At 46.6% G+C, this 23,121-nt stretch overlaps 1 protein-coding gene across 1 annotated transcript in view; it reads right to left on the reverse strand.

The window, feature by feature from the left end:
* The window catches only part of STAC (SH3 and cysteine rich domain), a 439,669-nt gene that overhangs the window by 206,788 nt on the left and 209,760 nt on the right, over positions 1-23,121 (reverse strand). The window contains exon 3 of the mRNA XM_075315072.1: positions 5,046-5,146. Coding sequence (XP_075171187.1) covers positions 5,046-5,146 — 101 coding nt within the window. The remainder of the gene's footprint in view (positions 1-5,045; positions 5,147-23,121) is intronic.

Raw genomic sequence — 23,121 nt, forward strand, 5'->3', positions numbered from 1 at the left:
AACTGTCTCCTGACACCCCTGACCTCCCCTAAACCAACCCAAACTGGTGTGTCTGGTGGGTGTGGTTCAGAGTGTTCCTAGGGTTTTGATTAGCTTGTTCTTAGCAACACCAAAGGTCAGGGACCCGTAACCAAGGAGAAGGTGGATAGCATGCAGAAGGGCAGATTGCACAATACCCTGTGATGACCTGATAGGCCAGAGCGTCACACTTACTTTGTTGGTGAGAGGAATTCGGGGCTGTGGCTCTTACCCCATAAGCCCCTAGTGGCCGACCATGAGTGTCTGAGTCATTAGGCATGTCCACTTGAAGGGGTGAGAACTCTTCCCACCTTGTATTTGGCTGTAGACCATGAACAGGTCGATTTGGTGCAGGGTCATTCCTCAATCGACCAGCAGGGCAAGTGTTTTGCAAATGCCCAGTCTGCCACATCGATAACATCTCCTCTGCGTCATACTCCTTCCAATGTGCATTCTGGAGAAGGCAGTAGGAGAACCTGGTGACAAAGGCCAGAGGCCATACACTCCAACAGGGGCATCTATGGTGCAGGGGTCAGCAGTACACTCCAGTGGAGGTGGTTGTACTTCTTCCTCAGGCGGGATGGAATGCACAAAATTCATCGGACGAGGAGGAGGTACATGGGGGTCCCTCCGAGTCCTTATGAGACAACTGAATTGCAGGTGCCCAGATTGCCTGAACCCATAAAATCTCCTCTCTGTAATTCCCCCAGGGCATGGTTGGAACTGTTGGGGCCCAGAACTGTGAGCCATGGTTGTCATCGGCCTGCAGCTGCGTGGAGGGGCAGATATTACTGCAGACAGCTGGGGTGCAGGAGTAGACTGTGGCTTATTGTCCAGAAGTCTTCTCCATTGTGGACAAGAAAGGAGAAAAGGCGATCATAGAAGCCCAGACACACAATAAGATATAATTCAATGTTTTATTTATTAGTATAAACAATCTTTAGTGCAGGCAGTGGTAAGGACCAACATAATATGCATGATATTCATATATGCTCTAGACAAGGTAATGTCACAAATATATTACATTTCATAAACATCATATATATCTGTAATTTAGTATCCATAATTCCAATTACTCTCACTCATAAAAATATATATCGAGGAAAATAGATTATCCACCATACAATATGTGAGCTAAATTGATGTAAATAAGGCCACATGGCTGATAACAATCCTGTCAAAGCGAATCTTAGCTAGTTAGATAAATACCGCCAATGTATATATAGAGGTCAAGCAACAATTGTTATATATCAAAAATAATTATATATATATATCTTAAAGTGGTCAGTCCTGATAGTTGTATAGCACCACCGGCTCAAATAAGCCCAACCCTATCACAGTCAGGACTGAATATACCACAAGTTTTTATATATATATCACCTCCAATATACACAGTGGTGGTAATCATCACCCACAAAATGACGTAGATTGCAACCTGAATCAGGCTTGCAATCACATATACTGCGGTATAGATACCATCTATCTGTACCTACTAGCTATCGCCATTAGATGTCACTGCAGCCATATAAAACATATATATATATATATGTATCACATTACACTGATCACCTGAGATCATCATCAAGCTGTTAAATTAGCCAGGTGACTAGCCATGTCTCAACATACCCACACCAGAGACAGGCAACAAACAGTGTAACTAGACATAAGGAGCATTAGAAAAGAGACATTACCAGTCAGGAGCATAGACGTCCGACACGTGTTTCGATAGACTCTTCGTCAGGGGGCGGGCCATCCGCGTGTCATCCGCTTCCAGCCATCTCCGACATGCCTGGGACATCTTATGGCCATATATCCTAAACGATCCCCCCGTGGTGCATGGGAGGTTTAAGAACTGTGCCCTATGAGAGCCTGGGGTAATGGCATGGTATTCCAGGATAGTCCGCTTTACAATGTAATCTAATCCCGGTTCAGCTGTAAGTCAATAGTACGATAAGCCTCTGCCAGACGTCCGTTCAGGAGTCCCACTAACAAACGCAACCAGCCAGCGTGGGGCACCTCAATCACGGCACACTGCTGCTCAAAGTGCTTGAAGAACTTGTCCACATCTCTGGAAGCCTCATCAAATGGCTTGAAGTCCGCCCAGGTGATCCATACAGGCTCCCGGATCGCTGGGTTTACACTCCAACTAACATTACTCCCTCTGTCGGACTCCATTGCTTCTTGTCTCCACTGTGCTCAGCAAGCAGCCTCCTTCTTATACTGCTGAGATATACCGGGGCCAGAGCTGCCATCTCTTTTTCGAGCCACACCAACCATTGGCTTTTTGGGGCAGGGATTCCCGTCCTTGATGCTTGTCCGGCAGACATCTGGGAGGAGGTGGACTGGCTTGCACCCACCAGTAGATCAATTAAAGCTTCTTTACTCAGTCCCTGGTAGTTCAGGTCCAGATCCCTGGCTCTCTCATGTAGACTGGATGTGGTCCAGTCTCTGTACTCACTCTGTGTGATTTCCATTGGGTTTCGCTCTGTTGATCCCACTGCTGCTACCAGTTGTGACAGGGTCCTTTTCCGATATCACACAATCAACAGAGCGAGAGATGAGTAAACAATCCAAAGCATATTTATTCCATGCAGTTCAGAATGACCATCAAATAATCCACCTTACAGAGGGTAAAATTGTCCAGTAATGGCATAAATGTCCTGGGGATCAGTCACAATCCTCCAGCAGTCCTGTTCCAGCAAGTGGGGGTTTCTCACAGTCTCTCTGGCATGCTGGCCGCAGCCTGAGCTTTTCCCTCCCAGAGGATCAATCTTCTTCCTTCTCAAAAAGACTGCCCCATTCTTCAGGTAAGCAAAGAGTTTAGGTGGATCTCATGCCCCCTCCCCCACACCTAGGGACAGAGCGCTTCAAGGAGTTTTAACCCTGCAGATAGGATAAACAATACATCGAATAGGCAGATCACCAAGCCCAAAACATGAAACCACATAAAATGGTACATGACCCACAATATCGCACCATCACATGTGTAGTCATATACGTGTCTATTTCTTTTGTATGCATTGGAGCAACAGAAGAAATTAGAGGAAGAAAAGGCAAACTGGACATAATTTCACACAAAACCTCAAAAAAAAGTCAGGACAAAATTATTGGAACCTTTCCAAAATTGTGGGGTAACAACTTTGGCCCAAGCATGTGATGCTCATTCAAATGTCCCTGTGGCAAGTAACAGTTGTGGGAAATAGGAACATCACGCCTGAAACCAGATAAAAAAGGGAGAATGTCATTCAATCTTTTCATTGTGAGTGCTTGCACCACAATAGGCAAGAAGAACTAAAAGAGGAGAAGAAAACTATTTGAAGACTTAAGAACCAAAATTGTTGAAAAATATCAACAATCTACAGAGATCTTGATGTTCCTTTGTCTGTGGTACACAAACAAAAAGTTTGCAACCCATGGCACTATAGCTTATCTTCCTGGACGTGGACAACAGAGACAAATTGATGAAAGTTTGCAACGCAGGATAGTCCGGGTGGTGGCTAAGCAGCCCAAATCAAGTTCCGAAGAAATTCAGGCTGTCCTGCAGGCTCAGGGTTTATCAGTATCAGCACAAATAATCTGTTCACATTTTAATGTAATGAAACTCTATAGCAGATGATCCAAGCGGAACCCATTGCAGACACAGAGACATAAAAAAGCTAGACTGCAGTTTGCCAAAATGTACGTGAGTGAGCCAAAATCCATCTGGGAAAGCGTCTTGTGAAAACATGAGACCAAGATAGAATTTTTTGATAAAGCACATCATTCTACTGTTTACTGAGGGGCAGCAATGGGTCCAGATCTAAACCTTATTTAACTCCTGTGGAGAGATCTAATAATTGCTGTTGATACGGTAGAAGGCACCTTCAAATATCTGAGACCTGGAGCAGTTTGCAAAAGAGGAGTCCAAAATTCCAGTTGAGAGGTGTAAGAAGCTTGTAGATGGTTGTCGGTAGTGATTGCAGTTATTTACTTCAAAGGGTGTGCAGCCAAATATTAAATTGATGATGCCATCAATTGTGTTTTTTAGGAGTTTTGTGTGAAATTATTTCCAATTTGTGTTTTTCCTATTTTTTTTTTTGTGGTGCTCTAATACACAAAAAGGAAATAAACAGGGATTTGACAAAAGGTGTAACTGCTATAATTTTATGGGAGAAAGTTTCTGGAAGAATTTCAAGGATGCCATCACTATATGCTGTGTATATATATATATATATATATATATATATATATATGATTTTTTTTTTCTTATTGTAAACTGAAAACAAAAAAGCTATAAAAAATGTGGGATTGTCATTATTATACTGGCTTGTAGAATAAATGTGTTTAAAAGCAGAAATAAAATACAGAGTTATTTTTTTCCTTAATTTCAACTTCCAAAAAGTGCAATTAAAAAATTACCAGAATGTCATATTTATCCCAAAACCTAAAATGTTGCTAATGAGTACTATTTTTTTCCACTTAATACCTAACAAACCCTAACAAACATTAGAAAATATGTTTCACATTGTGTACCATATATACCCAAAATTGTGTTATTGGGAAATACAATCTTTACTGAAAATAAACAAGCCCTAATACAGCTATATCACAAAAAAAATAAAAATATTATGACTCCTAAAATACTATGATAAGAAAAAGAAAATATCTTTTACACTGTGTATTACCTACACCCAAAATTATGTCATGGACTCCTAAAATGCTATGATAAAAAATAACTCACAAAAAAATAAGAGGAGTGTTTGATCATTAAGGCCCAATTAGACCTGTCTTTAAAGGGTTATCAGATTGAATTATACATCGCTCTAAGGCGAGCAATTTCACAAAATATAGAGATATAGATTTTACCCTCTTTTCTGTAACACATTTTGCATCTCATTTTTATAAATGTCTCCCTTTACAGCTAATTAGTCCCACAGCCGTGCTGAGATTTATAGCCTGGTTACAATGTTTTCATGAAAGATAAGGATAATTTCAGCTATTTTATATTCACAGAAATAGTCTAAGTCAGGGTACATTTGTTGACTTACCAGTTTTCCCATGCAGCGCTGTGAACCAATTGTTTCTGTACATTTGTGATGAATGCTCATTTTGCAGGCTTTGCATCGCAGGCCATGTTTTGTGTTAGTTCCTGTCAACGAACATAGATTTTAATTAACCTGGATCAATAGTTCCCATGAATCTGACAAGTGAACTGTCTGTAAAGCTGATACACTCAGAATAGCTACTTTTTAAAGCAGTCGTCTATAACTTAGTACTGTTTTGACAACTTTCCTGTATATCAGTGATGTGGTGTTTTAATACACCGTCTCACAATTTTCTTGTGTCAGTTTTCAAAATCTCAGTATAGCTAATAAAAAGGACCCTTTATTTCCATTTCTTTGTGCTGCATACAAACCTATGATATACATACTGTAAATATAAGTGATCTAATCATTGTGTGTCAATTTACCAAAAGGTTTGCTTGTCAAGCATTAAAAATCATGAACTTTTGTACTACGCTCAAGCACATTGATATACGATACTTTCACATGTTCACATCTCATAAAATGTTCCATAGATTTGGGCCTCTGTTTAGGCAGGGCATTATCAGTTTGGGTTTTATGAAGTAATCAATCAGATCATTCTGGAAACAAGGACCACACGCCCAGCAATGAAGCCAATATAATGAGAAGAAAAACAGCGCCAGGGTCCAGGATGGAATAAAATCAATGAAGTTTATTGACAAAAAGAGAAACTTCTGATTAAGCATTTCAAAGCCATTGTGATACTTAGTTGATCATCAATGGTTGGGCACACAACACATATAAAAACAAAGTATAATACCTATAGCCAAATTAAACAAGCAAATAAACAAATGACTCAGGTACAAAAACACATTTAAAATCAAGTATGTAAGCAAGCATAAAAATATATACACAAATTTGTAAATATACATAGTCCTGTATATAGTCTACTAGCTGTAGTACCCGGGCGTTGCCCAGGATAGTAACTGTCTCTCTGTCTGTGTCTGTCTATGTCTCTTTCTGTCTGTCTCTTTCTGTCTGTCTCTTTCTGTCTGTTTGTCTCTGTGTGTCTGTATCTGTCTGTCTCTTTCTGTCTGTCTCTGTGTCCCTGTCTCTGTGTGTCTGCCTGTCTCTCTGTCTGTCTCTTTCCCTGTCTGTGTGTCTGTCTCTATCCACATCTGTCTCTGTTTCTATCCATGTCTGTCTGTCTGTGTCTGTTTCTCTGTCTGTGTTTATCTCTCTGTTTGTCTCTGTCTCTGTATCAGTCTCTCTGTCTCTCTCTATCTCTGTCTCTCCTCTCTCTACTGTCTGTGTCTGTCTCTCTATCTTTGTGTCTGTCTCTCCCTATCTCTTTGTCTGTCTGTGTCTGTTTCTCTCTATTTCTGTGTCTGTCAGTCTGTTTCTCTGTCTGTCTCTTTCCCCGTCAGTCATTTTCCCTGGCTGTCTCTTTCCTCATCTGTCTCTTTCCAGGTTTGTCTCTTTCCCTGTCTGTCTTTTTCCCCGTCTGTCTTTTTCCCCGTCTGTCTCTTTCCCCGTCTGTCTCTTTCCCCGTCTGTCTCTTTCCCCGTCTGTCTCTTTCCCCGTCTGTCTCTTTCCCCGTCTGTCTCTTTCCCCGTCTGTCTTGTTCCAGGTCTGTCTCATTCCAGGTCTGTCTCGTTCCAGGTCTGTCTCTTTCCCCATCTGTCTCTGTCTCTTTCCCTGTCTCTTTCCCTGTCTCTTTCTTTGTCTCTTTCCTTGTCTGTCTGTCTCTTTCCCTGTCTCTTTCCCTGTTTTTGTCTCTTTCTGTGTCTATCTCTTTCTCTCTGTCTCTTTCCCTGTCTGTGCCTGTCTCTTCTCTGTCTGTATCTGTCTGCCTCTATCTCTTTGACTGTCTGTCTTTTTCTGTCTCTTTCCCTGTCTGTGCCTGTCTGTCTGCCTCTTTCTGTCTCTTTCCCTGTCTGTGCCTGTCTCTCTGTGTCTGTCTGCCTCTGTCTATCTCTTTAACTGTCTGTCTCTCTCTCTCTTTCCATGTCTGTCTGTCTGTCTCTCTGTCTCTTTCCCTATCTGCCTCTTACTCTGTCTGTGCCTATGTCTGTCTGTCTCTTTCTGTCTCTCTCTATCTGTCTCTCCATCGACATCATATTACCTCGCACATAAGTTTCTTATACTATGAATGTCCTTTGTTCCTATAGCAACCAATCACAGCTGCTATTAATAACCGATAGCTTGCAACTCCATTGACTTTAATGGAGGCAGTTTTTTTGGAGAGTAACTGTAAAGCGCAGGGTTAAATTTTCCCATCAAAACATAGTCTATGATGTTCCCTGAGTCACATGGGGTGTCTGTGCAAAATTTTGTGATTATAAATGCGACAATGCAGATTCCTTTAGCGGACATACATACACACACACACACACACACACACACATACATACTGTATATACACTCATACACTCAGCTTTATATATTATTATATATTATAACCCCCTAAATGCCACAATCAATGGCAATCTCAGAATTTAAAGGACTAGGACAGGGAGAGGAACTACATAAATCTGGTATCACTGTAATCTTACTGAGCTAAGAAATTAGGCTACCTCATCACTTATAACGCAAGGTCCCATTACAGGTTCATTCAACTTGTCGGCGAGCAGGATACCTTGGTCCATCAGCTGGCCTTAAAGTCACCCTGACTAGTAAGTAGGCCGATGAGTACACTAGACTCGCCACTACACTATTAAACATGAAGGGAAAGGAAAGACAGACAGGGAGAATAAACAAAAGGATAAAAAAAAAAAATCTTCACCGTAGCAGACAGACTCTAAAGTAGCACGTGGATGGGCACAGGACAAAACCTCAGAAGTTCCTTCAACCAGGCTGGCCAAAGTAGAAATAAATTCTAACAGCAGCAAGGACTACTGGGAAACCTCCACGATTTAACCTAAATGGACATGGGCCCAAAGCAGCTACAGATGACCTGCACTGATCTGAGCTGCTGGCAACAAAACCTGAAATTAACTCATGAGATGCCAAAGGAAAGGAAATTTTGTTTAAATGAAGAGTCAAGATGGAGATGGAAGGCTGCACTCCTAAGACTGTCACTAGTCTCAAAACAGCAGGGAGACGACCGTGACACCCTGTTTCAATTGAATAGTAATTTGTTGACCAACATTTCTTTGCTCCTCTATCTCCTGGGGCAATTCATATTCCTTACATTTGATGGAAAGATTGAAAGTGCTTGTTATAAAACAAAATTCTAGAAGACAAATCACAAGAAAAAACTCTGAATAACACAGTATATGCCACTTTAAAGAATATGGACCGGCAACTGGGCTGTGATGTTTACCTTTTCCTATAGGAGGGTCTAAGCAGTTGTAGCTCAGCAACACTTATGAACGGATGGCAAATGTGTAAAAAGTATATAAGGCTTAGTTAATATGGCATTAAAAAGCTTTTCCCATAAATAACATTTTTTTGACTTATGCCAAGATTCCCTGTGATCCGGAAACAACTTAGCATTATGTGGTGAATGTGTAAGAGAGCATGTGCCACCACCCCTTCAGACCTCTAATAAAACAGGGCTCTTACATGCTTACTACTGTTCTATTCACACAAGGAAATCTGGGATCTCTGTTTGCATAAATACTGTATGACCCAGTAGTCAGACCTTTAATGATAATTGATTTATCACCTATTCTGTGTATTTTTTAAGGGACAACCCTTTTAAGTCTGATCCCCGTGAGTGCTATGATATGGTGGAAGTGCCCCTGGGTCCATGGAATACACCTCCATCCCACCACCTTGCCATCCCGGCACCACGCCACCCCCCACTGATAAATGAACAACTGCTGCAAGTGCTTTTTCTTGGCGTGGTGATGGCCTGTTTCTGCTTATACAGAATACGCCAGACAAGATGAATTCATCATCGGCTGCTGCGCTCTGCATAGATAGTGGCCAAAATGATAAAACTAAAGGTCCCGTCACACGCAGCGATGTATCTAGCGATATATCGCTGGGGTTACGGATTCCGTGATGCACATCCGGCATCTTTAGCGACGTCATTGCGTGTGACACCAACGAACGTCTGTTAACGATGGAAAATACTCACCAAATCGTCCATTGTTGACACGTCATTCGTTTTCAAAAAATCGTTGATTGTTGAGGACACAGGTTGTTCGTCGTTCTCGAGGCAGCACACATCGCTACATGTGACACCTCAAGAACGACAAACTGCAGCTTACCTGCGGCTGCCTGCAATGAGGAAGGAAGAAGGTGGGCGGGATCTTACGGACGCTCATCCCCTCTGCTTGTATTGGGCGGCCGCTTAGTGACGCCGCTATGACGCCGCACGAACTGCCCCCTTAGAAAGGAGGCGGTTCAACGGCAACAGCGACGTCGCTAAGCAGGTAAATCCGTGTGACGGCTCCTAATGATTTTGTGCGCCACCGGCAGCGATGTGCCCGTGACGCACAAACGACGGGGGCGAGTACGCTCGCTAGCGATATCGTTATTGATATCGCTGTGTCTGACGGGGTCTTAAGTGACCTATGTCTGCTCAGTCGGTGCATATGAAGAATAAAGCAGCCTATGCGTTCTGTATGAGCATCAGCTGAAGTGATGGAGAATTAGCAGCTGATGAATGAAAAAACTGGCATCACTTGTAGCACACATGATTCAATACTATCTTTATTCATTACTAAAAACTGCTTTAATATATCATACTTTTTCTAACTCTAGGGTTAAAATTAGGGACAGGAATTAGTTTAGAGTTAGGCTCTTAGGGTCAGGCTTTTAGCTAGCAAAAAAACAGTACAAAGTACAATTTTTGATGATTAAAATATATTGTTTAATTTCAGCAAAAAGCAGAGAACAACTAGGAAGAAAAAGTGAACTATAACTAACATCAATATTGTCTTCATATAAAGAGTTCAGTACTGGAGTGTTTGAAGGAACTTAGGGAGTGCAGTTCACAGGTTAGGGGGTCCCAAATAATTGCCTTATCCCAGGTGCTGGCAACCCATGCTATGCCCTGTTTCATTGGAATTCATGTCAACGAACTAAAGAAAATCAGGAAAAAATGGCATTGCACTCAGAACAATGTTATTAAATGTGGCATGGCAGATCTGCAATTTTTTCCACATCTGTAATTTTCATACTGTGAGTGGCCTCGTATATCGTCCGAGACTTACCAATGCAAGTCTATGGGTGAGAGAAAAGAGACATACGTCACACAAACTATCTGTATGCCATCCATTTTTTATGGACACATTACCATTTTTTAGCATAGAACACTAAATGATCCAGTAAATGATTGTAAAATAATCACTGGGAAAAAAAATGAATGTCATATGGATGCCAGTAAAATATATCTTTGTACCGTGTTAGCCAGTAGAGATAAAAAAATTGTTTGAAAGAACAGAGAGTCCTCAGTGGTTCAACCACTGAGGACTCTCTGTTCTTTCAAACAATTTTTTTATATGGATGCCAAGCGAGAAAAAAATGTGAGCGAGCCCTTAATGCACTGATTTACACTTGTTTATACCATACTCTTGTCGCGGGCGGGTTAGGGGACGCTGCGCTCACCCACTGCTCAGGTCCGGCACTGCTACTGCTTCGCTTGCTGCTTGGTCAGTGGCTCGAGCGGTGGGCTGGATCTTGGGGACTCGAGCGGCGTTCCTCGCCCGTGAGTGAAAAGGGGTTTGGTTTTGGGGATTTATTGTCCGTGACGCCGCGTTGTCGCGGGCAGAGGAGGGGACGCTGCGCTCACCCACTGCTCGGGTCCGGCTGCTGTTGCTGCTGCTCGGTGGCTCGAGCGGTGGGCCGGATCCTGGGGACTCGAGCGGCGTTCCTTGCCCGTGAGTGAAAGGGGGTGGTGTGGTTTAGGGATATTGTCCGTGACGCCACCCACGGTTGTGGTGAGGTTGTGACACCACCGCTGCTCTGGACGGGGATCCCGGGAGTGATGACAGGGAGCAGCTTGGATGTTGTTTCTCCCCTCCGTGGGTAGTGGGATTGGTTGTCCTGGGGCCCGGTGAGGGAGGGACGGCAGGCGGGTTACGGGGCCTGGTGAGGTGCAGGGTCGCTGGGGCAGCGCGGTGCCGCACGGCACGGTGGTACTCACTCAGCCAATGATGAATGCAAAGTCTCCTGTCAAACAAGCGGCTGGATGGACGGGTCCCACAGGCGGCTGTGGGGTTTTTCCCCTGACCCAGTTTGGTAGTGTAAGTCCTTTCCTGCACCTTCGTGTACGCTCCTCCTGCGCTCCGGTTTCCAGCTGGCTCCCCGGTTCAGTACCGGTGGGCCACCGCCCAACCCCGGCTACCTACGGTTCCACCAAGACTGTCTTCCCGGCTCCCGCAGACGGCCACTACCGTCTGCCTCACTGGCTACAAGAGGGACCTAGGCTCCAACCTAGGCCCCAGTCTGCGTCTGCCTCTCTGCAGACCTCCTCTCTCTTCCTCTGCCTGGACTTGTCTGAACTTGTTTCCTGACTCAGGCCAGCTAAACTCCTCGGTGGGCGTGCCCATCTGCCTGACTCCGCCCACCTGGTGTGTCTGTCTGAACCCGAGGAAGAAATCAGGTCTCACTGGGGATGCCTGCTGTGAACTGCTGGGGGTGGGGGTGTGTGTGTGTTGTTACCTGTGGCCCCTGGCTTGTCCAGGGCGCCACACTCTAATACCAGTGTATGGAGCACAATTACTGCTGTATGAGGCTTTACAAGTAGCTGCGGGAATATTAATGCTTGTCTGATGTCTTTCAGCAGTTGAGTAAGATGTAATGCCATAAATAATCAGTACTATTATACATAGAAGTATAGCTGCTGTGTGAAGGCCTCGATAACGTGCTCAGTCATCTAAATGCATAGTAAATGGAGCAGTTTAAGACGCTACTAGCTGTTTACTTGTCTGTAAATAATGATTCCAGAAAAAATATAAAAGGATATATTAAAACAAGTCATGGAAAGTGTAAGGGATCAGACAACCATGGCGCTACACTGCACGTCTTCTCCTCTCCCCTATAAATAGCTATTTTCAGAGGCAACATATGAACAGAGTACAGGACTAAAGAATTGTGGACCACATTACACATAGGAAAGTGGTCCTAGACTGGGGAACCATGCTGACGATCCCTCATAACAAAATGGTGTTTACCCTTATGTGACGCCCTGTCAAAACCAGGTAGTCACAGATGACTGTACCCCCCACCAAGGGTACAGGAATTGCCTCCTCCTTGGGAATTAACACCATTTCCACACACAGGAACACCAGCCACAAAGCCTAGTCGCCCCCCCTGGACACACCAGTGGGCGGGACCAGGCGGATGGGAACGCCCACCTAGGGGTCTTGAGATGACAAGGGGTGGGTGCCAGTGAGTTTAGTTTGGAGTTTGGAGTTGAGTGGAGCTGAAGTGCAGCGTGGTCAGGGTTGGAGCACTTGGGCCACGGAAGAGCCAACTAGGTGGCAGACGGCAGAGTAGGGCCACAGGCGACGGGGATCCAGTTGCGGGAGACCTGAAGTGGACCGGGGCAGGGTTGTAGCCTGCCGGTACCGATAACGGGAATCCGGTCCGGAGGCCGCGCACAGACGGGGTACCTGGACCCTAGGACGAGGCAAGCTTCAAGCCCCTTCTTAATTGACCAGCGGGACAAGGTTTCAGGTCTTGTTTCCAGAGAGAGAGAAGCCCTGAGAGAGCAAAATGGCATCCCAACGCAGTGGATAGGGTGTCTGTCAAGAACCCATTAAAATCCCACGGGTCAGATTTTGCAGCCACTGCTCCCCCTGTATACAAAACTGCAGGGGAGCAGATTTCTCCCGTTCCAGGCGGGTTAAATCAACACACAGCAAGACATGAGTGCTGGAGGCAGGGTCCCTACTTTCTCAAACGGCAACCGGCATCCGGCTTTGGTTTACAGTATAGACTCTGTGTGGATTATTCCTAATCATGAGTACACCGGTGTCATCCGCTCCAACCTGCCGACGGCACCCCAGCACTGCTCCCCACCTACGCCTGGGCCCCGGGACTACACCTCTCCTACCCGAGAGGGGATACCACCTTGCTGCCCAGCACCATCGGTCCCGGGCTTCTTGCACAAGAGGCAGCGGCGGTGCCACCATCCCATCACCGCAACCCACGGGTGGCGTCACAGACAAAAACTATCTCCCTTGTAAATACCCCCTTTTCACTGTTGCAAGGATGGGCGGTTGCACGAGCCCCGGGTCCGGTCACCACTCGAGCCCCAGACACGATCCCGGACCCGAGCGCTCCCGAGCAGCCCCTCTGTCCGCGACACGTACCCCTCTTTTTCCAAATGAAATATATGGTGGTAGAATCAGCTTTTGGGCAATTCGAAGGTTGAGTTGAGCAGCACTATGTTTGGACAGCAGGAGATTTTTCTTCAATAGGTTGCGGATTGGTAGAATTCACATGTGTATCCTTAGACCCTCTTTTCCTTTTCTCCCTTCTGAGTTTTCAATATGGGGTCTACTCGGTTATAAAATACCTTCTTTCCCAGTTTTTCAGTCACTTTACTGGTACCTGTTGAAAGGAGATTCCAACCCTCCCTCCTCTATTGATAGGTGTAGGCTTTTTTGTTCTTTATACTGTTTTCTATGTTTTTAGAATTACAAAATAAAAGTCATAAGTGATGGTAAAAAATGAACTGGTTGGAAAGTTACAGGAACTGAATATGGACTTGCCCACTGGGAGTCCGCTGGTGCACACTGTTTTGGATTCCACAAGTTTCCTGGTTTTGATGCTTCAAAAGATTAATAAGAAAAAGTTGGTTAAAATGAGAAATGCAAAATAATAAAGCTGGATCTGACTCTGTCCAACAAAATTAATACAGTTGTCATATCTGTTTTGTTTCATTGCAACAAGAGGGTTAGAATGAGATCACACTGTTATGGGTCTAGCTCACCAGTCAGGGAGAAATTATGGCATCCACAGCACACTTCCTGATTCCCCCTTTTTATTTGCAGATGTCATTAAAGAAGTATTTCTGTACCCTTCATTATTTACCACTTGACTGGGGAAAATTGTCCCAAAGTGGGTGACTTGTCCATTGTCCTCCCCTGCTTCCCCGCCAGGTATGTGCTTGGTTGAGGTTGAACAGAATGTCTGCTTGCACAAGCATCCATCTGCCTAATTTAAAGTTTGTCACTATTTAAGATAGCCTGGTGTGCCGCCCCCATGCCAGCAGCCGCCGCTGCTCGTGCCCGGTCCTTCCGGTGGGTGGCTTGAAGGTCTCCGGACCCGGGGGTCTCACGGACATGCCGAATAAAAAGGGCGGACATAGATGTACGGGCTAGGCCGTATTAAGTTTGTGACGCCACCCACGGTATGTGGTAATAATGGGAGTACCACCGCTGCTGTGATGGGGCGCCTGAGGGAGATGTAGTGGCAGCTGGATGTTAACCCCTCCGTGGGTAGGGATTGTTGCCTCGGGACCCAGTTTCTTTGTGCAGGGTGTAGCGTTGGCATGGGCCAGTGCACCCGTAGGTGCAGGGGGATATTTGGTTACTTACAGTAATTGAATCACACGAGTCTTTTGGTAAACCAAGGTGCTGGTGGCCGGCCGCCATGGCTGGTTGCATTCGGGTCCCCCACCCAGGCTGGTGGTCACTGTCTTTGTCCTCTGCACTGGTTTGTGTAAGATGGACTTCCTAGTCTGAAACTCAGGAGTCTGCTCCCGGCTGGATGTGGCCAAAGGAGCCGTGCCCGCAGACGCTGGCCCGTGGATCTATGGGTCTTGGCGGTGACCTCCTATCTCTATCAGTGGGCTGTTGTCTTCTATGAGGGACTTTGGGTGGGGAAGGACCTCTAGTCCTGGCCTCAATTGGTGAATTAACCAGGCCGCTGGTTACCGGTTCTGGCTTCAGGGTCCGAGTACCCCCTTTGTGCTACGGTTTCCGTGTCGGTTTCACATGTCAGTACCGCCGGGCTACAACCCTGTCCTGGTCTACCTCGGTTCTGCCGAGCTGTCTTCCCGTCTCCTGTTGACGGAGACCACCGTCTGCCTCTTAGCCAAGGCACCAGGGCTCCAACCCTGGTACCGTTCAACTTGAACCTCCTCTGCTGGAGCTACACCTAGCTCCAGCCCACCTCCTTTCAACTTGAACTTCCAAAACTCAACTTAAAACTGTTTGTTTTCCCACCCCGGGTTGTCTAGACCCTGTGGTGGGCGTGTCCAACCACCTTGTCCCACCCACTGGTTTGCCTATCTGTCCCTAAGGGGGGGTGACTAGGGTTTCTGGTTGGTTGTGTGTTTCCTAAGTGAGGGAACGGTGTTATGCGGGGGCCTATCTGTGACTACCTGAGTTTGCCAGGGCATCACACTGGCATTGGCATCCTACGTGCCATAGAGTTGCAATAGAGCGTGCATGACTGGCCACTCCATTCATTTCCACTGGCCTCAGCAATGTAGAAGGAGGAAAAGCAGAAGAAGACATGAAACATGAACACCCTCTTATGTTGGGCTTCGGACTAAAGGCTACTTTACACGCTGCGATATCGCTACCGATATCGCTAGCGTGGGTACCCGCCCCCATCTGTTGTGCGACACGGGCAAATCGCTGCCCGTGCCGCACAACATTGCGCAGACGCGTCACACATACTTACCTGCCCGGCGACGTCGCTGTGACCGGCGAATCGCCTCCTTTCTAAGGGGGCGGTCCGTGCGGCGTCACAGCGACATCACTGAGCGGCCGACCAATAGCAGCGGAGGGGCGGAGATGAGCGGCCGGAACATCCCGCCCACCTCCCCTCCTTCCTTCCTCATAGCGGCCGGGAGGCAGGTAAGGAGAGGTTCCTCGTTCCTGCAGCGTCACACATAGCGATGTGTGCTGCCGCAGGAGCGACGAACTACATCGTTACTGCTGCAGTAACGATAATCGAGAATGGACCCCCATGTCACCGATGAGCGATTTTGAACGTTTTTGCAACGATGCAAAATCGCTCATAGGTGTCACACGTAGCAACATCGCTAATGTGGCCGGATGTGCGTCACAAATTCCGTGACCCCCAACGACTCCGCATTAGCGATGTCGCAGCGTGTAAAGCCCCCTTAAGACCCACAACATTTAAAAAATTATTAACTATCCAGTTTAAGTCTCCCTTTTATGATACAATGAATAGAGTGACTGGAAAAAAAGTCTCATGTTGGTAGACCAATTCTATTGATATATTACATAAATGGCCTTTTATCTAATATACAATACATGGCTAGGCAGAGCTTAAATTGGCAATAACTTTAGTATAAAAAGGAGTTATCTTGTTGATCAAATGTTACCATGGCTGCGTGCAAGGAGTGGGTAATCTATATTTTGACAAGGTCCATCCCAGTGTGAGCTCTATGTGGTATAGTGTTATGGCTAGATCCACGTTTATGTTTCCACTGATCTGAGTGATGAGGATCACTTAACCGTGTAATTGTAAAAATAAGTGAAATGAGAAGCTGTATACAGCCCTCTACAGTATATAGTAGCTGTACACTGAACAGTTATACCATTAAATCACTTGGGCAATTTTATATCAGTCTCCCTCATAGTAAAAGCTCTGACCCAAGACAAAGATTATACAATTCTATTGGCAAAAAAACAATAGATTTAAAAACTTAGACTCCTATAAACTGATCAGTGTGTCCTTCCTGGTCTTGTTTTTACAGCACATCTCACAAATATTTGATTAGATTGAGGATTGGAGAATTTGGAGGTCTAGTCAACAGCTTGGTCTGTTTGACCTCAAAGTATTTCCGGATACCTTTTACAGTGCGTCAGGGCACAATATCCTGCTGAAAGAGGACACTGTCATTATGAAATACCATCTCCATATAGAGATGTACTTGGTCTATTTGGTTTGCATTAAAGTAACATCTGCATTACCCCTTTCTATCATGGTCACCCTTACCATCAGCAGCAATTTATACTAAAGAAGCTCTTTAGTGGGCTTGAACAAGACAGTCTAGCTTTAGATCTCAATACGTCTGGGGAATCTATGTCCCTGGTTACTAGTTGTCCTTTCTTGGCCATATTTGGAAGATACTAACCACTGCATGCTGGGGACATCCTTAAAACCTGTTGTTTGGAAATGCTCTGACACAGCCATCAAGCCCATTGTTTCTTAAACTGTAAAGCTGGGCTTACCATTGAGGGCCCCCCCTTACTACTTGGTGACACTGCTGGGGAGAACATTTTCATAGAAAAGATCATATTCTTTGTAGTCCGTTCTATGGCTACAGCAACCTCTAATGTAGCGACATAATTGAGTAATTCTGTCCTTATTTCAATGTTATATTGAGTCCACGAGGCAGAACAGTATAATTAACAAATCTATTTGATTTGGGCATAGATGTTGTGAGGTGCTGGCCACGGATTAAAGATTATTGGCCAATGGACGTAGAGCGGATTTTTTTCCAGGATGGAGCACTGGTTAAGTCAATCTTATTATTGTGTTTGATTAAAAATTTGCTTGCTCTCAGTTTAAGATGCTTTTGATTGAGTGTCTCAGGGGCCTCCATTAAGCCATTGTTCTCCCTGTAACAAAGTGTCAACTCTAGGGTGTCTCAAGGGACTCTAATAAAATCAGGCCTACAGCAGGATTTAATGCCAACACCTGGTGAAGGGTTTGTGAATCTTTGTTCATCTCTGTAGGGAGCTTCCCCAATACACAACTTTTCATAATGGGTTTCTGGAAACTTCTGAAAACATTGAGCTACATGTAGAAGATGTTTATGGTGAATGTAAGCACTTCTACTCATTCAGGGGGCTGAAGGCAGGAGAGGGTGAACAATAATCCACATGTTATTTCAATGAGTTGGTCCTGTGACGTGGAGGGGAGAGGATCTATTGTTGTGGCCACCTCCTGGTGCCCATGGGTGGGCTATAGAGATTGGAACTGGATACACATGCTACGGTTGTGGTATCCAATGTCTGAAGGAGCATAAGGACTATGGTTGTGGAAGACTATTGTGGCGCCCTGGACTAGCCAGGTCATCACAGGTAACACACAAACACCCCCCACCCCCACTAGACAGTAACATTAGCCAAACATAAAATCCTTGTTGCCTCCCTCCAGGGTCTGATGTCCAAACCAGGTAGGGCGGAGTAGGGCCCCGTCCACCGAGGAGTTCACAGGCCTGGAGGCGGGAAAAGTGACAGAACAGTGGAGGAGGTTGACGTGAGAGGAGTAAAGTGGAGAGTGTCTGGGTTTGTGGCCCAGGCACTGACAACAAGGTTGGCATACGGTGGTGGCCGTCTGGAGGAGTGGTGAATCAACGCGGAACCGTAGGACCGGGGTCGGGTGTTGGCCCGCCGGTAGCAACTGGGGAGCGAAGTGAAGCCAGCACACACAGGCAGGGCCATCGACCCCGGCTAGGCTCTGTCGCTGTCAACAGTCAAATCCGAGTGTGACGGGAACCCCAGGGGTTTCCTAACAGCCAAAGACCCGTTAGAAGGCAACCGCCCACACCGTGAGGGTATACAGCTACCGCCTAATGCTAGAGACCCAAGGGCCAGCGCCTGCGGGCAAATGGGCTCCTCTGGCATCCATACACCGGGGAGCGGACTACCGTTGCGGATCCATCGTAGTCAAACAAGTACACAAAGGTGCAGGGAAAGACAGCCGCCATCACCTGTCCGGGGAGAGACACTGCAGCTGGCTGTGGGACCCGTCCATCCAGCCGTTTGGTTTACCGAGGACTTTGTGCATCTCTTACTGAGTGAGTACACCCGTGCCATCCGGCACCGCGCCGCGCTGTCCCTGCAACCCTGCACCTCACCAACCCTGCCTCCCCGTCTCACCACCGGGCCCCGGGACCACCGACCCCTACCCACGGAGGGGGAAAACAACATCCCAGCTGCTCCCTACCATCGCTCCTGGGATCCCCGTCACCAGCAGCGGTGGTGCCCATCTTCACCACAACCCGTGGGTGGCGTCACGGACTAAATTCCCCAAAACCAACCACCCTTTTCACTCACGGGCGAGGAGCACCGCTTGAGTCCCCGGATCCGGCCCACCGTTTGAGCCACCGAGCAGCAGCCGCAGCAGTGCCGGACCCGAGCGTTAGCGAGTGCGGCAGCGGCGTCCTCCCTGCCCGCGACACTATGTACGGAAGAAATAAAAATTGTTGCATTTTTAACCTGCCTAGGTGATTAATACAGTACAACACAACTTACAACACAACTTCAGATCTTCACAGATGTAAACTACACATGGTAAAGACCAGTAATTATGTGGGGAGCCCAAGCTTTATCTTAGTGGAAAAACTTCATATATGTCCTGATCTAATTTGGCCCTTGTCAAAGTTGCTGAGATCCTTAACCTTGTCATATTTTCCTGCTTCTACTACATCAACTCCAAAAATTCACATGATGCCTAACATATTCCTCCTCTTTACAGGTATTTTTGTCTAATTATTATACATTTTACTTACACCAATCATATCATTTCTATATCTATATATATAATTGCCTTATTCTGTCTGTCTGTCTGTCTGTCTGTCTGTCATGCTCCGAAATTGTGTCCTTACGGTGACACAAAGCTGATTGGCTGCTGGGCTCGCCATGGCCCCGCCCCCCCACACGGATTGGCCTCTCGCCCCGGCTCTCTGCAGGCCCCGCCCCCCTCACGCAATGCACGCTCGCTCTGGCCCAACTGACACGGAGCCGCGATTCCCAGGTGAGTACACACACGCATCAGATCACACACACCTCACACATCACAACATCCTGGGATATCGCTTGCTTCTACACCGGCTGCGTCAGGATCCCGGCAGCACCAGACATAACCTTGCGATGCTGGGATCTTCACGGAGGCCGTGAAAGCTGGTAACCATTATACACATCGGGTAACTAAGGTCCCTTAGTTACCCGATGTGTATCATAGTTACCAGTGTACACCGGCTCACACTCACTCTCATACACACCTCACACACACATCACATCGCATCCACACATCAAGGTCCTGCAGCGGCGGAAAATACAGACACATAACAGCACACACATAACAGCACACACATAACAGCACACACATAACAGCACACACATACACACACACATACACACACACACATACACACACACACACATAACAGCACACACATACACAGAAATCAGATCACACTCACACACACACATCACATCGCATCCACATACTCACAACATCCTGGGATATCGCTTGCTTCTCGGCGGCGATACTGTGCTGTTGTGATCTTCCAGGACCTGCCGGAGGATCACATGGCCAGAAGCATGTGATATCCCCGGATGTTGTGAGTATAAGCGCGTATGTGCGATATCGTCAGTGTCTGTGTGTGTGAGTGGATGCGATCGGGTGTGTGTGAGTGGATGCGATCGGGTGTGTGTGAGTGGATGCGATCGGGTGTGTGTGAGTGGATGCGATCGGGTGTGTGTGAGTGGATGCGATCGGGTGTGTGTGAGTGGATGCGATCGGGTGTGTGTGAGTGGATGCGATCGGGTGTGTGAGTGTCGGCAGAGGAGCACGGCGTGCTGGAGGAGGCTGGGAGCAGAGAGGCTGATCATGGGGAAGGCTGGGAGGAGAGAGGCTGATGCTGGGGGAGGCTGGGAGGGGGAGGCTGGGACGAGGGAGGCTGATGCTGGTGGAGGCTGATGCTTGGGGAGGCTGATGCTGGGGGAGGCTGGAAGGAGAGAGGCTAATGCTGGTGGAGGCTGATGCTTGGGGAGGCTGATGCTGGGGGAGACTGGGAGGGGAAGGCTGATGCTGAGGGAGGCTGGGAGGAAGGAGGCTGGGAGGAGAGAGGCTGATCCTGGGGAAGGCTGGGAACGGGAGGCTGATGCTGAGGGAGGCTGGAAGGAGAGAGGCTGATGCTGGGGGAGGCTGGAAGGAGAGAGGCTGATGCTGGTGGAGGCTGATGCTTGGGGAGGCTGATGCTGGGGGAGACTGGGAGCGGAAGGCTGATGCTGAGGGAGGCTGGGAGAGGGAGGCTGGGAGGAAGGAGGCTGGGAGGAGAGAGGCTGATCCTGGGGAAGGCTGGGAAGGGGAGGCTGGAAGGAGAGAGGCTGGAAGGAGAGAGGCTGATGCTGGTGGAGGCTGATGCATGGGGAGGCTGATGCTGGGGGAGACTGGGAGCAGACGTCTGATGCTGAGGGAGGCTGGGAGGAAGGAGGCTGGGAGGAAGGAGGCTGGGAGGAGAGAGGCTGGGAGGAGAGAGGCTGATCCTGGGGAAGGCTGGGAAGGGGAGGCTGATGCTGAGGGAAGCTGGAAGGAGAGAGGCTGATGCTGGGGGAGGCTGGAAGGAGAGAGGCTGAGGCTGGGAGGAGAGAGGCTGATGCTGGGGAAGGCTGATGCTGAGGGAGGCTGGGAGGGGAAAGCTGATGCTGGGGAAGGCTGGGAGGACGGAGGCTGGGAGGAGAGAGGCTGATCCTGGGGAAGGCTGGGAGAGGGAGGCTGATGCTGGAGGAGGCTGGAAGGAGAGAGGCTGATGCTGGCGGAGGCTGATGCTGGGGAGGCTGGGAGAGGGAGGCTGATGCTGAGGGAGGCTGGGAGGAGGGAGGCTGGGAGAGGTAGGCTGAGAGAAGAGAGGCTGATGCACACACACACACACACGCGCGCGCACTGCACAACACACCACACACACACACACACACACACACACTGGGAACCACAAACAACTGCCCTACACAGACACCCACACACACAGACAACGCTGCACACACACAGCACCCAACACACAAACACCGCGGCACACACAAATATACGCACATACCGCACAACACACACATTGCACAAAACATACCTCCCCCCAAAACACACCACACACACACAAACCGCGCAACACACACACAACGCTACAGACACACAGCGCTCCACAAACAACGCAACACACGCAACACACATACAACACCGCTCTCACCCCCCGTCACACCCAGACAACACCCAGAACATGTACAGCGCCTACACAAACACTTGGTAACTACAGACAACAACATCTCTCTCTATATATATATATATATATAACAAAAATCATACATGAACTACACAATACGTAAATTCTAGAATACCCGATGCGTAGAATCGGGCCACCTTCTAGTTATAGAATAACTGTGTTTTTCATTGTAACTGTATTTTTTAAAAAATTGTTTGACACATTTTACATATAAAACAAATGGTTTATGGAGATGCTTCTTACAGAGGTTATCCAATTAGGACAACCTCATGTCTACACATTCAGTAAGCCAGAGAATCGGTCACTCCAGGGGAAAAGATCAGCCGACAGCAACTTTCTCTGGTGAATTAGCAGTTGGCATGGCATTTTAAGCTAATTCTCATATACAGTATATCAGGGATTTTCTGTTGAGACAATTCCTATTAAACTGTGAAATTCTTTATGAAGCCCATGTGTGTGTGAAATAAAAAGACTTAATTAACTACTTGTAAATAATGTTTGGTAAAAATTATCATCATTTTCGTTTTAGTTTATAAATATGCTGTACGTAGTTTCTTTTTGACACTATTTTCAGTATAAGGTGACCAGCAGCCAATTATTTTGGTTAAACTGTGCTGAAAGTGTTCGTCATCCAGCTTGGCGTAGTGTTTTCTGATTTCCACCCACTGTACTTCTATTTTATCAACTTACCTGTAAAATTCTATTACTGCCCTAGGCAACTTTAACTATACAGAAGCCATCACTGAAGAGGAAAGCTTCTAACAGCAGCAGGAAGCATGTAATAGCATGTAATATCCACATTATCACCATCCTATTTCCATTTATTTCTACGCAGTTTTCGGCTTTAACGTTTGTAACGGTTGTGGTTTTGAGTTCGCTGACGTCTTTGGAGCATTAGTGAAGCACATAAAAGAAATGTATTTTAAAGCAACTTCCATGATAGTAATAAAGTAGGAACATACACCAGATGAACACTAAAAGAAAAGATTGTATATAACAGGATGACAGTTTTTCCACTCGCTTAAATGGCTTGCATAACTATTATATTATCTATGGCTTGTCAAGTAATAATCTCACTGGAATGCAAGTGTTGTCTTTGTAAACATGAAATGCTAATACATTAAACTGCGCTTCCAGCTGACTTCTCATTTTCCACTCTTTATCTCCCCTAGCTGCAATTTGTCTTTTTATTTAATAATTTAT

The sequence above is a fragment of the Anomaloglossus baeobatrachus genome, chromosome 6 (assembly GCF_048569485.1).
Source record: "Anomaloglossus baeobatrachus isolate aAnoBae1 chromosome 6, aAnoBae1.hap1, whole genome shotgun sequence".
NCBI lineage: Eukaryota > Metazoa > Chordata > Amphibia > Anura > Aromobatidae > Anomaloglossus > Anomaloglossus baeobatrachus.